The sequence below is a fragment of the Chelmon rostratus genome, chromosome 23 (assembly GCF_017976325.1).
Source record: "Chelmon rostratus isolate fCheRos1 chromosome 23, fCheRos1.pri, whole genome shotgun sequence".
Classification (NCBI taxonomy): Eukaryota; Metazoa; Chordata; class Actinopteri; order Chaetodontiformes; family Chaetodontidae; genus Chelmon; species Chelmon rostratus.
This window is the reverse complement of record NC_055680.1, coordinates 8,571,975-8,583,514: the sequence shown is the minus strand read 5'-3', so window position 1 is coordinate 8,583,514 and position 11,540 is coordinate 8,571,975. Positions and strand designations below refer to the sequence as shown.

The window sequence follows — 11,540 nt, the reverse complement described above, 5'->3', positions numbered from 1 at the left end:
ACTTTACAGGGAATACACATACACAGGGTTAAATGAAATACACTGAAAGCAGCATTTATCTCATGACAAAGATATCGTCGCCTAATGTTATACTCGTGGTAAATATATAGCTACCTGTGTGCTTCTGTAGACAAACCATCGATATTATGGTCCGGTTTTGACATCAATACAATCCTTGTGTTGTCTCAATCTAGTTGGCAAGTAAACATGAACAAAGTTGAAAAGTTTCTTATCTTTATCTGTCGTATATACAATTGAAAATGGGACAATGGATGTGTGTTTTCTTTCTCTAAATGCGTCCTTCAAAGAGCAAAAAGACAGACCACAAGAGTGAACTACGTCAGGGTAAGAACACTCTGGAACTGAGAGCCAATCTGGAATGTCGAAACAGAGGTGTCAGATATTTATATATATTTTTTGATGCTGTAAAAAGTCACAGTGATTTCACTTGGCAGTAAATAAATAAAAGTCAAGGCTGCAACAGAGATAGAAGGAAGTGGTCTAAGCCCTCCTTCATCAGAAATGTCTTTTTTTCAGCTGTGTGTTTATAATGCCGGCGCCTCGGAGGCTAACACGGTTTGCAGAACAAATAGAAAGACACTCCAGAGACAGGTGGCGGAAATCAACCTTGAAGTGAAGATGTTTTCATTTTGAAACGACAAACTCTCCTCTCCTGTCTATTTGTGTTCATGCAATGCAATTCTGCTGATTCAATTACATGTTCAAAAGGGAAATCATTCCAGAGTGTTCGCACCGTACAGCCTACTCCTACTTGTGGCCCACAGTAATGAACAACATTTTATCTATGGTCAGAAGTCTGCATAGCGCACTGTACACAGTATGAGTCCAAGTCAGTTGTTGGGCCAAGCTAAAGATGATGTTCTCTTCCAAAGCCTCCGCAGCCAGCCAAAAGTTAAAGAACATTTTCAAAGAGGTGCATTGATCGCATGATGTTTTCATCCTGTGCACAAACAGAAAACAATGTAATGAGAAAATGCAACGTGTGCCAGCCGTCGTGAAAGAGATGTGTCGGGATATCCAGCTTACATTTTGGCAGCAGTCGATGAACTCGTCTATGGTTACCACTCCGTCTTTATTTTTATCCATCTTCTGTTGGAGACGGAGAGAAGGGGAGACGACAAAGATGAAGATAAAGACGGTTTTCTAAAGCCTGTTTACTGTGACTGACGGATGCTGCCGGCGACACACTTGCCTGAAAGAACACTTCTACATGCTGACGAGGCGTCTCCTCTTTGAGGACAGGGTAAGTGCATTTTCCCATCATGTCGTAGATGGCCTTCATGATGTCTAGCATCTCCTGCGAAACGCAGAAAAGGGTCAGTTCACCTGAATTACAAAAAAAAAAAAAAAAAAACCCATTCCATTCTAACATGCCAAACTATAAAACTAGGAGGGTTAACATGTCAAACATGATTTCACTTAAAGAGCATGTTAGCACTGTCACTGTGAGCATTGTTAGCAGCTGACACTGCTTCACAGACGCACCTCTTTAGTGATATATCCATCTTTATTGATATCATACAGGTTGAAAGCCCAGTTCAGTTTCTCCTGGATTGTGCCTCGCAGGAGGATAGAAAGGCCCATAACAAAATCCTGCAGTGAAAACAAGACTCACTGAGTAATTGTACAAAACATACATTTAAAAACCAGCCCTGTGTGAGCAACAACACTCGAGAACCAAGTCGATCAACAAAAACACAAAGAAACATCAGTGCACCTTTAAAACAGGAAGTATTTCAGATGATTTCACAGAGCTTTTCTGCGAGGGTACCGTGTCAGGTATTAATAAGGAGGAAATGATGAAACAGCAAGTGCGCAGACACCATAAATCAAAAATACCTCGTTATTCAAAGGATTTGCCGACTCATAATCTGATCCAGCCCTCTGGGAATACACGCAGTTTTGAACAGAATGGACTCGCACATGAGCCAGTGAGGCTCTTATTTGGCATAATGACAGCTTTTCTGTCCAAATAAGGAAATATACAGCCTTCATGAATATTAATCACATGCTGATAGCGTCTCAAAGTAGGCTTGGGCTAAATTAAAATCACTGGGGCTGCAGGTTATGTAAGACTCCAGAGGAATGCCTCCGGGCTCTGCAGGGTCGAAGCTTTAAAAATGTTAAGTTTGATAGTTTTGGAGGAGATACGCTTACGTGTACGAAATTGCTGACATCGCTGATACACACACATATATTTATACATATATAGTTAGTTGTGAATATGGAGGCTGATTTACTTTAGGCATCAGCGTGTAGCAATGGGAAACACATGCAGCCATGCACCTGATGCTTTGTGACACTTTGCTTACCTCAAAACTCACAGAGCCATTGTGATCTGTGTCAAATGCATTGAACAGGAAATGTGCGTACGTTGAAGCATCTATAAAGAGAAGAAACACACACACAAAATTCAAAAAAACACCCGCCCTGATTCTCAATCAGCAGCAGCGGCAACGCCTCCTGCAAACAAGACAATGGTTCAAAAGGAAGGTTATTTCGTTCTTCTGAGCAGCTTCAAAGAAGAAATGCTCGCCGGGATGATTTTTCTTCTTTCATGATAAGAGAGGAGAACAATACGCTTCGAGCTAAGAGTGTTATCATTGTTTCCTGCGTGGTGAGCCATTACATGTGCTGGTCTGCCTCTCCTCTCTCTGAACAGATGCATCAAAGCCGGCTAATGTTGTCTCTCTTGTTCCTCGGGTAGAATCTTTGCATAACGGCTGCATCTCCCCCCCACCACACTCACGTTGTCTTAAACAGAAGTTTAACTTAAAGCGCTCTGGACTTGGTGCAATCTTTGTAAATACAATTGTGACGGACTGAAAGGCAGGACGCAGCTGTAAGAGGAGAGACAAGCCACAAAAACAAAGCAGTGGGCTCCTATGATAGTAATAACATGGCACAAACCTCCTTGTGGGAAGAACTGTGAGTAGATGTCTTTAAAGGTTTCCTCGTTCACAACGCCGCTGGGGCACTCCTGAAAGACACAACGCAATTGGACAGGCCATTCAGCATCTGTATTAAAGACCCCCCTGCTACTGCTTTAAATCTGAGTTTAAGACAACTCACAAAACTTAAACAAGCGTGACTGAAACTTGACACCTCCGGTGCACAGATGGCACTGAAAAGTCCATTCTCAGAGCAGGAGGAGACGCACTGGTCCAGTGGTTGAACTTTTAAAATAAAGAGCAGCTTAATGGCATGTGAGAATCTTGCTTTTGCTGCCCTCTGGTGGTTAGACTTGTTACCTTGCTTCAGTGATGTGTCACTGCACTGGCTTCACTTTTGTGTGTGGTTAAAGGTGCAGCAGCCCTGACATTTTCAACCAATAAAACCCTGCTTTTCAGTTTGATGTGAAGTTTAACTCAAAGTTAATAAATTTGTTGGAAGTTCATCTCTGGATGATTTTATTCAACTGTCGACTGAGGAAAGTTGCCTGAACGCCGGCGTTTTCTTCCATCAAGGATTCGTCCTTTTCATTTTTGCTACCTTGCCCATTTTTTTATGCAATAAATAAAGACTCATTGAAATCTGGTGATATTCAAACTGCAAACCATCCAAGCCTCAATAGATATCTTGTCCACAGCTATTCAAAGTCACCCACCTGTGGCTGTCTGGTAACATTCGGTGGAAAAGGCTGAATACGCTTACATAACACCACAGAGACGGATGCCTTTGTCTCTTTTAAAAGAAAAGGGCCGACCAAAGACTTGGTGGATGACCTCGCTCGGAGCAGCTCGGTGATAGAGGCGGCCAGTTTTGCAGGTTCAATTTCTGCTTGGTGTGGGGCTGCACGCCGCACACTCTGGCAGGATATTGAATTTTTGGAACAGAGGAAATGCGCCACCGATACAGACAATTTCCAAACCAGGGGGCACGTGTGTCTCCGGGTTTTCTGTACAACAAAACAAACAATGGCCGCAGCGACGGTGGCAGCAGGAAATCAAAGATAAGAAACAGACGGTGCACGAGGTGGATCCAATAACATGAACACCTGTACGTCTGCATCTGCACCTTAAACATTTCAAACAATTTCATGAACCTGTTTCACTTTTGTTAAACTCCAGTCGAGTGAGCCACAGCCTGTTATTTGTCTCATTTCTCTGGGACGATGGGATGTGACAGACACACGAAAGTGTGAGCTACCTAGTAAGGGTGACAGGGTACACTGGTTCCCGCCTTCCCGTCTGATCAGCCACTTCGGGAAGCAGAGCTGCGGCTGATGAAACCTGGCTGCTTTGCTTCAAACGGGCTCCTTGTGTTTCAAGCTGAGAGGATGCTGCAAGGTTGTCTGCATGAGTCCCCTGACACTCTCTGTTGTCTCACAGACACAGGTACATATCTCGCGGGGTGAGGTGAGGTCAAGAATTGTGGGGAACTTAGTGAGACAGAATGAGCACAAATCTGCCTCCATGTTGTCGTTCTCGTGACCTAATTTATTGAAGTCTGAGACTGTGGAGCGTGCGGCGCTGTTCATGTTCAACTACGAATCCAAATGATGAAGCACGTGGAAGACGGCCTCTCTGTGGCCAAGCAGCATCTGAATGATACTGCTGACTGTGGCATGGACTGAAAAAAACAATTCAAGTTGTTTGAAATTCTTGAATATTATTGTGCAATGGGGTTTGACAAGCATTTTCTCTGGAGGGTGTGTCCGAGGTGCTACCCAATCAGCAACAATGCATAAACTCAGAGCTTGCACAACAGGGAGTTCAATGCACTGCTGTTTCCATTTGAATAAATGTTTCTCTACGTTTTGTCAGTGCTGAACGCGGCAAAGCGGCCTGCAAGTTAAGAGCCAAAAACTCGACCAGTTAATCAGTTTTCATTGACATTTTGGGATAATGACAGAGGAAAACCATGAGGCCGTTGGGAATATCTGCATTTTCCTCAGGATTTTCAAAAATGATGTCGAAAACGTTGACAGGACTAAAATGACAGTATATTATATATAATGATGACCTTTCATGGCCATGGTCACAACTCATGAACTCAGAGCTTTAAGGGGGTTTAAAGGGGGCGGCGTTCATATGGACTCTTCATGTGAACATGGTAAACACACCCCCATTTTAAGGCAACAATGTTTTAATTAACTGAAAACAAGAATCGCCATGTTTCTACAGGAGCCCAGAATGGACAAACCACACACTAGCTCCCTTTCTGTAGCGACAGTAGATGCACTTGGAGGGTCGGGCGAGGCGAGGGCTTCCACTGTGCAGCTTCACCGCTCGGTGCCACTGAATCCTACACGCCGCTCTTTAACACGACTTCTCCAGCTGTGAAAATAACCTCCTCCTCCAGACTGACATGAGAGCGGTATCAAGCTTCTCATCTTCCTCTCAGCAAGCGAATAAGAGTATTTCCAGAAAAGATTCTGTTGAGTATCTTGGTCGACTAAACAAAGCTGCTGCACAGCATCTGGGTACATTTGATGCGGACAGTGTTACTCTGTTGTTTAGAAGAGCCTCCATTAATTAGAGCATTGTTTATGTTCTCCTACATTGCAGCGAATGGGTTGTCAACAGTCAACCTTTTATTAAATAGTGCAGGCAAATGTCATGTAATTAAGTACCTAAAGTGAGGAGGGGCAGATTTTTAAAATTTTTTCACCTTGCTTGTAGAGTCTGTGCAGGCCTGTATGTATGTGTGTGTGTCACAGATGGGCAATTACAGCTGTCAACGCTAATAACACACTGATTAGGTGTGACACTAATATACGAATGGCTGTGTTCCAAGTCAGTTTCTTCCTCTAACCTCGCTAACTCATCATCACAAACCTGAAGGAAAACTAAAGGTCAGGAAAACTTTGTGATTGCTGGACTGAGTCTCGCACCGACGGCAGGATTCATTGGCTCGTATTTTATCGCCTCTTTTCAGCCTCATGGTGACATTGGCGAGGGAGGCAGTTCTTCAATTGAGAATGAAGCCAGCGTGTTATCTAGTTATCATCACGTACAACTCAGTGCCTCTGCAATTCAATTTAAAGTTCAGTGAAACAGTTAGACTCACTTGATGCCTGAACTGCCTAAAGGTCCCATCAGGATAAACTCTGATGCTGCTCAGCTAGAAGTCAGGACCTCACTTACACACTGTTCTTTACACAAGCTATTACTACTGAGCTGTTGGGAAAGCTGCTTCCTCGATATTTGTATTTTTGCATCAGTGATGCAAAAGATGAATAAATTGCCACATTAAGGACATTAAATCATTTATGTTTGGATATCTTATATTTAGAATGTTTGGAAGTTTGCCAAAGAAATGTAATCTGTGAAGATGTTCTCCCAGTGGTTTACTTTCCACATCTCATCTCACATTTTTGGATACTCATTTCTTTTTTAAGTGCAGGTTTAACAGACATTTCTAAGGTCACATTTCCCTGTTTTTATATTCTAATATAAATCTATTACAGGAAGAATGGTATTCCAGTTAAGGATGCACTGATACCACTTTTTTCAGACCAAGTACAACTACTTACATTTGGGTACTTGCCAATACAAGTACTTAATACCATTAAAGTTTTAATATGCTGAGCACACACACACACAAACACACACAAAAGTACAGTCGCAGTGCAGTAACCGTCAAGCGTCTCTTGACAGCTGCAGCTAAGGTTCCCTTCACTGTTTTGATGACATGGTCCTCGTCTGTTTCTCTGGTCAAAAGTCTCTGAAGCACAGCAGGAATCACACCTGATGCCAAAGCATCAGAGAGCTCACTTTTCCTTAACTCCTCAAGCAGAGCCAGAACAGATGGAGCTTTCTCATGGTGTCCATTGATGAGCGATGAGATTGTCTGGGAGGCAGCTCATATTCTGACCCAAATAATCCTGCAGCCCGCTTCGGCTCGATCAGAGAACGTTTGGTTCTACACTTCCTGTCATGTGGCTCTAGTACTTTGAGAAGACGATGGAATCCCATATTATCTACAGCTGATGGCTGGTCATCAGGAGCTGTTATTTTTCCCTCCTTAAGGTTGTCTCGGGACATTTCCTCTCCCAATGCTGCAGAGTTGGTTGTTGCTGTTTCTTGCTGCTAGCTTTGGCAAACTCCTTGAACGCTGCGTTCCGTTGGTTCTTCAGATGTTTTATTGTTAAATTAGCTATTTTTCACCTCTTCTCCTGACAATTTAGCAGAGCATAGTTTGCCAAGTGCTGAAGCATGGTGTCGGCCCTGATACCCAATACTGGTATGAGTGTCGGTATATCCCTAATTCTAGTAGTCCTCCTCATTGTTTATTCCTATTCTCCCACAGCCCCGCATCATCCCTTCATTCAACCTCACTAGTAGTAGAAGATACCAATAAAGATGTCAAAGCTAATGTGTCTAACCGTTTAGAGTCCCAAGAGTCACTAAATATAATGATGAAAGGGCAGTTCTTAATTTTAGTCCCATATTTTTCAAACATATTCTCAAAATACTCCTGCCAAACATGGTACAACTTTGAGCATAAATGAGAATGTGACAGAAGCTGCATGGAGATGTGTGACATCTGTCACATCTGGAAACGTTAAAGACATTCAGAATTTTGAAAAATGGACTTTAAAGTGTCGGACACTTGTATGGGTCTTTTCGATGCCCCTTTTCCACCCTCTCTCTGCTAATTCTACGGCCAGCTCCTGTTCCCTCTCCACCCTTGTTTTTCTCCATGACTATCCATCTAGTGATGACAGCTGATGGTAGATCTTGGACATCAGTAACCTCTGTTCTGGGTTCAGCTCAAGAGGATCTTCCCAGGGTTGTTCAGGAGGCTTCGAGGGGTAGTTTGAGAAAGAGGGAAATTGCAAAATGTAGGACCTGAATATAGCAGAATAGGTGGGTTGCTGGCAGTCCAAATTCAGCAGAAAACTGCATAATTGGAGAAGACATTATTTTTGTATATATCTTGAAAACTATTTCTGCCTTTTCTTGCCATTGCAGAAAAACAGTATGTGTGTGCTTGATGGGTTGAATTATTCTTCATTCAAGGTGTCCTTGAGGAAGCTGACAGGGAATTTGAAGTGGTAGCTTAATTGATATCAGATCAGAAGGTCGGATCTCTCTACCTGATTATCTGTGGAGCCAGAGGGGTTGAGTGTCATCTCCCATTCTTTCACTGGGGTTTTTCATATCTGTATTTTCTTTTATCTCCATCTAAATCAAAACTGAACTAATGGGCAATTGGAAAAATAGAAGCAGTATGTTATGTATAACGGTAACAAATAAGGGTGTCATTTTCCACTTGCCCTTTCACATTGTTCCATTTTACAGTGCCAATCCCATTAGACGGAGTGAGAGGTCAGAAAATGTATTTGTATTCATTTGATATGCTTGTAGAATTTGTTCACCCATGATAATAAAATCAAAAACACAAACTGTGAAATTCCTTTCTGAGACTGGCGAACCGAGACGGCAATAAGCAGTGCGGGGAATGAAATAAACCTGTGAGCAGAGGCGTCATTGCTGATGGAATAGAGACTGTGAGATCTTAATCTAATGCCCGAGGCAATGCCCCTGACTGTGAACTGCGAAAGCCCAGCAGATTGAGTAAGGATGGGAGGACAATATCGTAATATTTCCTGTAATCTGGGGTCATTGTATGTATCAAACAATGGGTTCTCTCATACCTTGACTTCAACACGGTGACCTTTGCTCAAATTCCACCTTAAGAGCCAGACCCAGACCCAGAGGTCTTGTTTTGGTCGCTGCTACACATATTGCTGGATCTAAGACAAAGCTCCACTTTGACCACCTGCACTTCAAGTGAATGACAAGTTTGTTGTCAAGACAAATGACCTCATCCTGCCACCTGCATTAAAGACATCTGATTTGCTCTGAAACCCTGGACGACAAGGACAAAAGGCTAAATCTCTCATCTGGGGAACCATGCCAGCTTCAATTAGTCTGGCTGGCCTTAAAAGCTCGCATTTATTCTGCCAATATCACTGGATTGGGGCAAGAAAGAGATGAGCTGTTTGACCCTGGCAGTTAAAAAATGAGCTCTGTGATGGACTCAGTGATGGACAAAAGCTGTTTAGTACTTGTAGTTTAAGTGCCATGATTTTATCTCTTTGTCTGATTTGGATAGCAGCATCTGTCTAATGACAAAGCAGTGATGAAAACTTCTAAACATAAATGAAAAGGAGGTTTATCCTGAGCACATGATAGAACTGTAACCTGTTAATAAAGTTAAGAGTCTGCAGCTGTGCTAGTGACTCCGTGAGGCCTGTACTCAGGCCCACCAGTGCTTTGAGCTAAATGCTAACATCAAGCATGGCAACATGCTCAGAAGGACAATGTTAGCGTGCTGATGTTTAGCAGGTATCATGTTTACCGTGTCCACCACCTTAGCTAAGTGTATGAGCATGCTAACATTAGCCAATAAGCATTATAAAAAAGTACAGCTGAGACTGTTGGGAATGCCTTTAGTTTTGCAGGTACTTGGCCATAAATTACAGCATTGGACAAACTGAACTTTTGACCTGATGGTGGCACTAGATGGAAAGTCAGGGGGAATCACCAAAGGTGTTAGAATTCATCCTGAGGGGAACATTAATGTGTCTACCAAGTTTCCTGGCAATCCATTTAAGAGTTGTTCAGTCATAGTATTGCAAAAATGTCAAAGTCAGGGGATCACAGAAGTCATTACAATTTATTCTCTCGGCACCCTTAATGTCTGGACAAAACTTCATGGCAGCTCGTCCAACTGTTGTTTAAAATCTAAAAAGTCAGCCTCATGGTAGCGTCTAACCTGTCTAACAATCACACCACAAAAACAGAATTAAATCACTTTTTTTATATTATTACTTGTGCTGCTCTATTCGTTTAACACATTTCATATTTACAGTTGTGATTTATTTGTTAAATGTTTAATGCTTTGGGAAATACTTGGCAAAGAGTTGGAGACAAGTCTGTCCAACATTGTGGACCAATCCATCTTGTAGTAGCTGAGATATTTCACTGGATTAGTGTGAAATTGTGGTGCTGGAGAAAAAGCCAAAGTCCAACAGGATTCATCCTCTGGGCACCATGAATGTCTGTCCAGACTTTTATGGTGATCAGTCCAATAGTTGTTGACATTTCAGGCTGGATCAAAGTGGCAGACCGACTGACTGACAGTGCCATCCCAAGAGCCGTGCTGCTAGTGTGGCTAAAAAAAAAATGCAAAATATGTAATGTAATGTTTTTTTTTTAATAAAAAAAAGCTGGGAGGGTGTCTATAAACATATGCAATATTCTCTCCCTCAGTGTCAGAGGAAGTCAGGCAGAGTGTGCGGCACAAATTAAAGGCCTCATTAGTACACTTCTTACCTCTTACTCTGTCTCAAGTGGAAGCGGACTAATGGGCAGGCTTTGCAGGGACCTGACTGGAGCACAGTGCAGGCTCAACAGGAAACTGAAGCCCCATGGGAATTTCACTATCACAGGACTCTTGCTATCCTCCTCTCTTTCACTGCCAGACAATTTGGGTTGAGTTAATTCTGGGTCATCTCATTACGCCTCACACCAGAGGTGACAATGAAGTGAGGTGGTTTCATATGGGCTGCTCTGGAGGACTCTGACCTGATTGCTCATCAGTAATCTTCCACGATGTGCTCGAGAAATGACCTAATTATCCTTGGCACAGTGAACAATGCACAGAAATTTAAATTCTCTGTCGTAAGCACAATTGGATTGATAACAAGATGTACATGATTCAGCAAAATACCATTCCTCAGATGCTTGATGATTACTTTACTGCCTCACAAGCAGAGTGGACGCTGAATAGCAATGAGAACTAGAAGGAAGCGGAGCTGTAGAAATACCCCTTCCAACTATAAAAGGACGGAAAAAAGAATAAAATAAATGAAATCAAAGGAAAACATGTTTTTTGATGTCTGAGAGAGAGAGATGTCCAAGAGAGAACAAAGCCCACTGAACTGTACATTATGTATGGTGGGGAGGCAGCCTGGTGACCTCGTCACTTACATTCTTGAAGCCGCGGTAGAGGATCTGCAGCTCCTTGCGGGAGAAACGTGTCTGGGCTTCAAGCTGTTCCAGGCCCTCGGGGCGGTGGCGGACTGCAGATAGTTCAAGCTCATCTTCAACGCTGTCTGGAGAGGAGGAGGAAGAAGGTCAGATGTGAACAGAAGCTGGTGAGAGTCCTTGCAAAACAGCATTTTCGTGGACAGAATTTGAAATAAACCTTCAATTCCAATATCAGCAAGAGCTACACAAAAAAGCCTAGACATCTGCACTTACTTCCAACGTGCCACATTTTGGCATGAAATGGGCACAAATTCAGAAAAGAAAAGAAAATCCATTCAAGTGATTCAGTTTTATAAAGCCTCTTTTGTCTTCTTTATATCAGGTTCTTTGCAAATATTACTTCACAGAACCAAACAAAAATGTGAATGTCTTCTTCTCTACACCAAACACAACAGCGGTGGTAATTAGTGTTATTGCAACCCCAGAACAAAGTCCTCGTAGTGGAGAGCCTCTTCATGAAAGAGGGTAACTGAACCCTGTGAAACTTTTTAATGGGCCTGTAATGATGGCAGA

The 11,540-nt window shown here is 42.6% G+C and overlaps 1 protein-coding gene across 3 annotated transcripts in view; it reads right to left on the bottom strand.

Annotated features, from left to right (window-relative positions):
- Positions 1 to 767: 767 nt before the first annotated feature.
- kcnip4a (potassium voltage-gated channel interacting protein 4a) overlaps positions 768 to 11,540 on the bottom strand; it is a 120,029-nt gene continuing 109,256 nt past the window's right edge. For all 3 annotated transcript variants that reach the window (XM_041964840.1, XM_041964842.1, XM_041964841.1), the window contains 7 exons: positions 10,968 to 11,092; positions 2,932 to 3,001; positions 2,334 to 2,404; positions 1,507 to 1,614; positions 1,214 to 1,318; positions 1,048 to 1,110; positions 768 to 961 (listed from right to left, as the gene is read on the bottom strand). In XM_041964840.1, the coding sequence (XP_041820774.1) occupies positions 914 to 961; positions 1,048 to 1,110; positions 1,214 to 1,318; positions 1,507 to 1,614; positions 2,334 to 2,404; positions 2,932 to 3,001; positions 10,968 to 11,092 (590 nt within the window). In that variant the 3' untranslated portion in view covers positions 768 to 913. The remainder of the gene's footprint in view (positions 962 to 1,047; positions 1,111 to 1,213; positions 1,319 to 1,506; positions 1,615 to 2,333; positions 2,405 to 2,931; positions 3,002 to 10,967; positions 11,093 to 11,540) is intronic.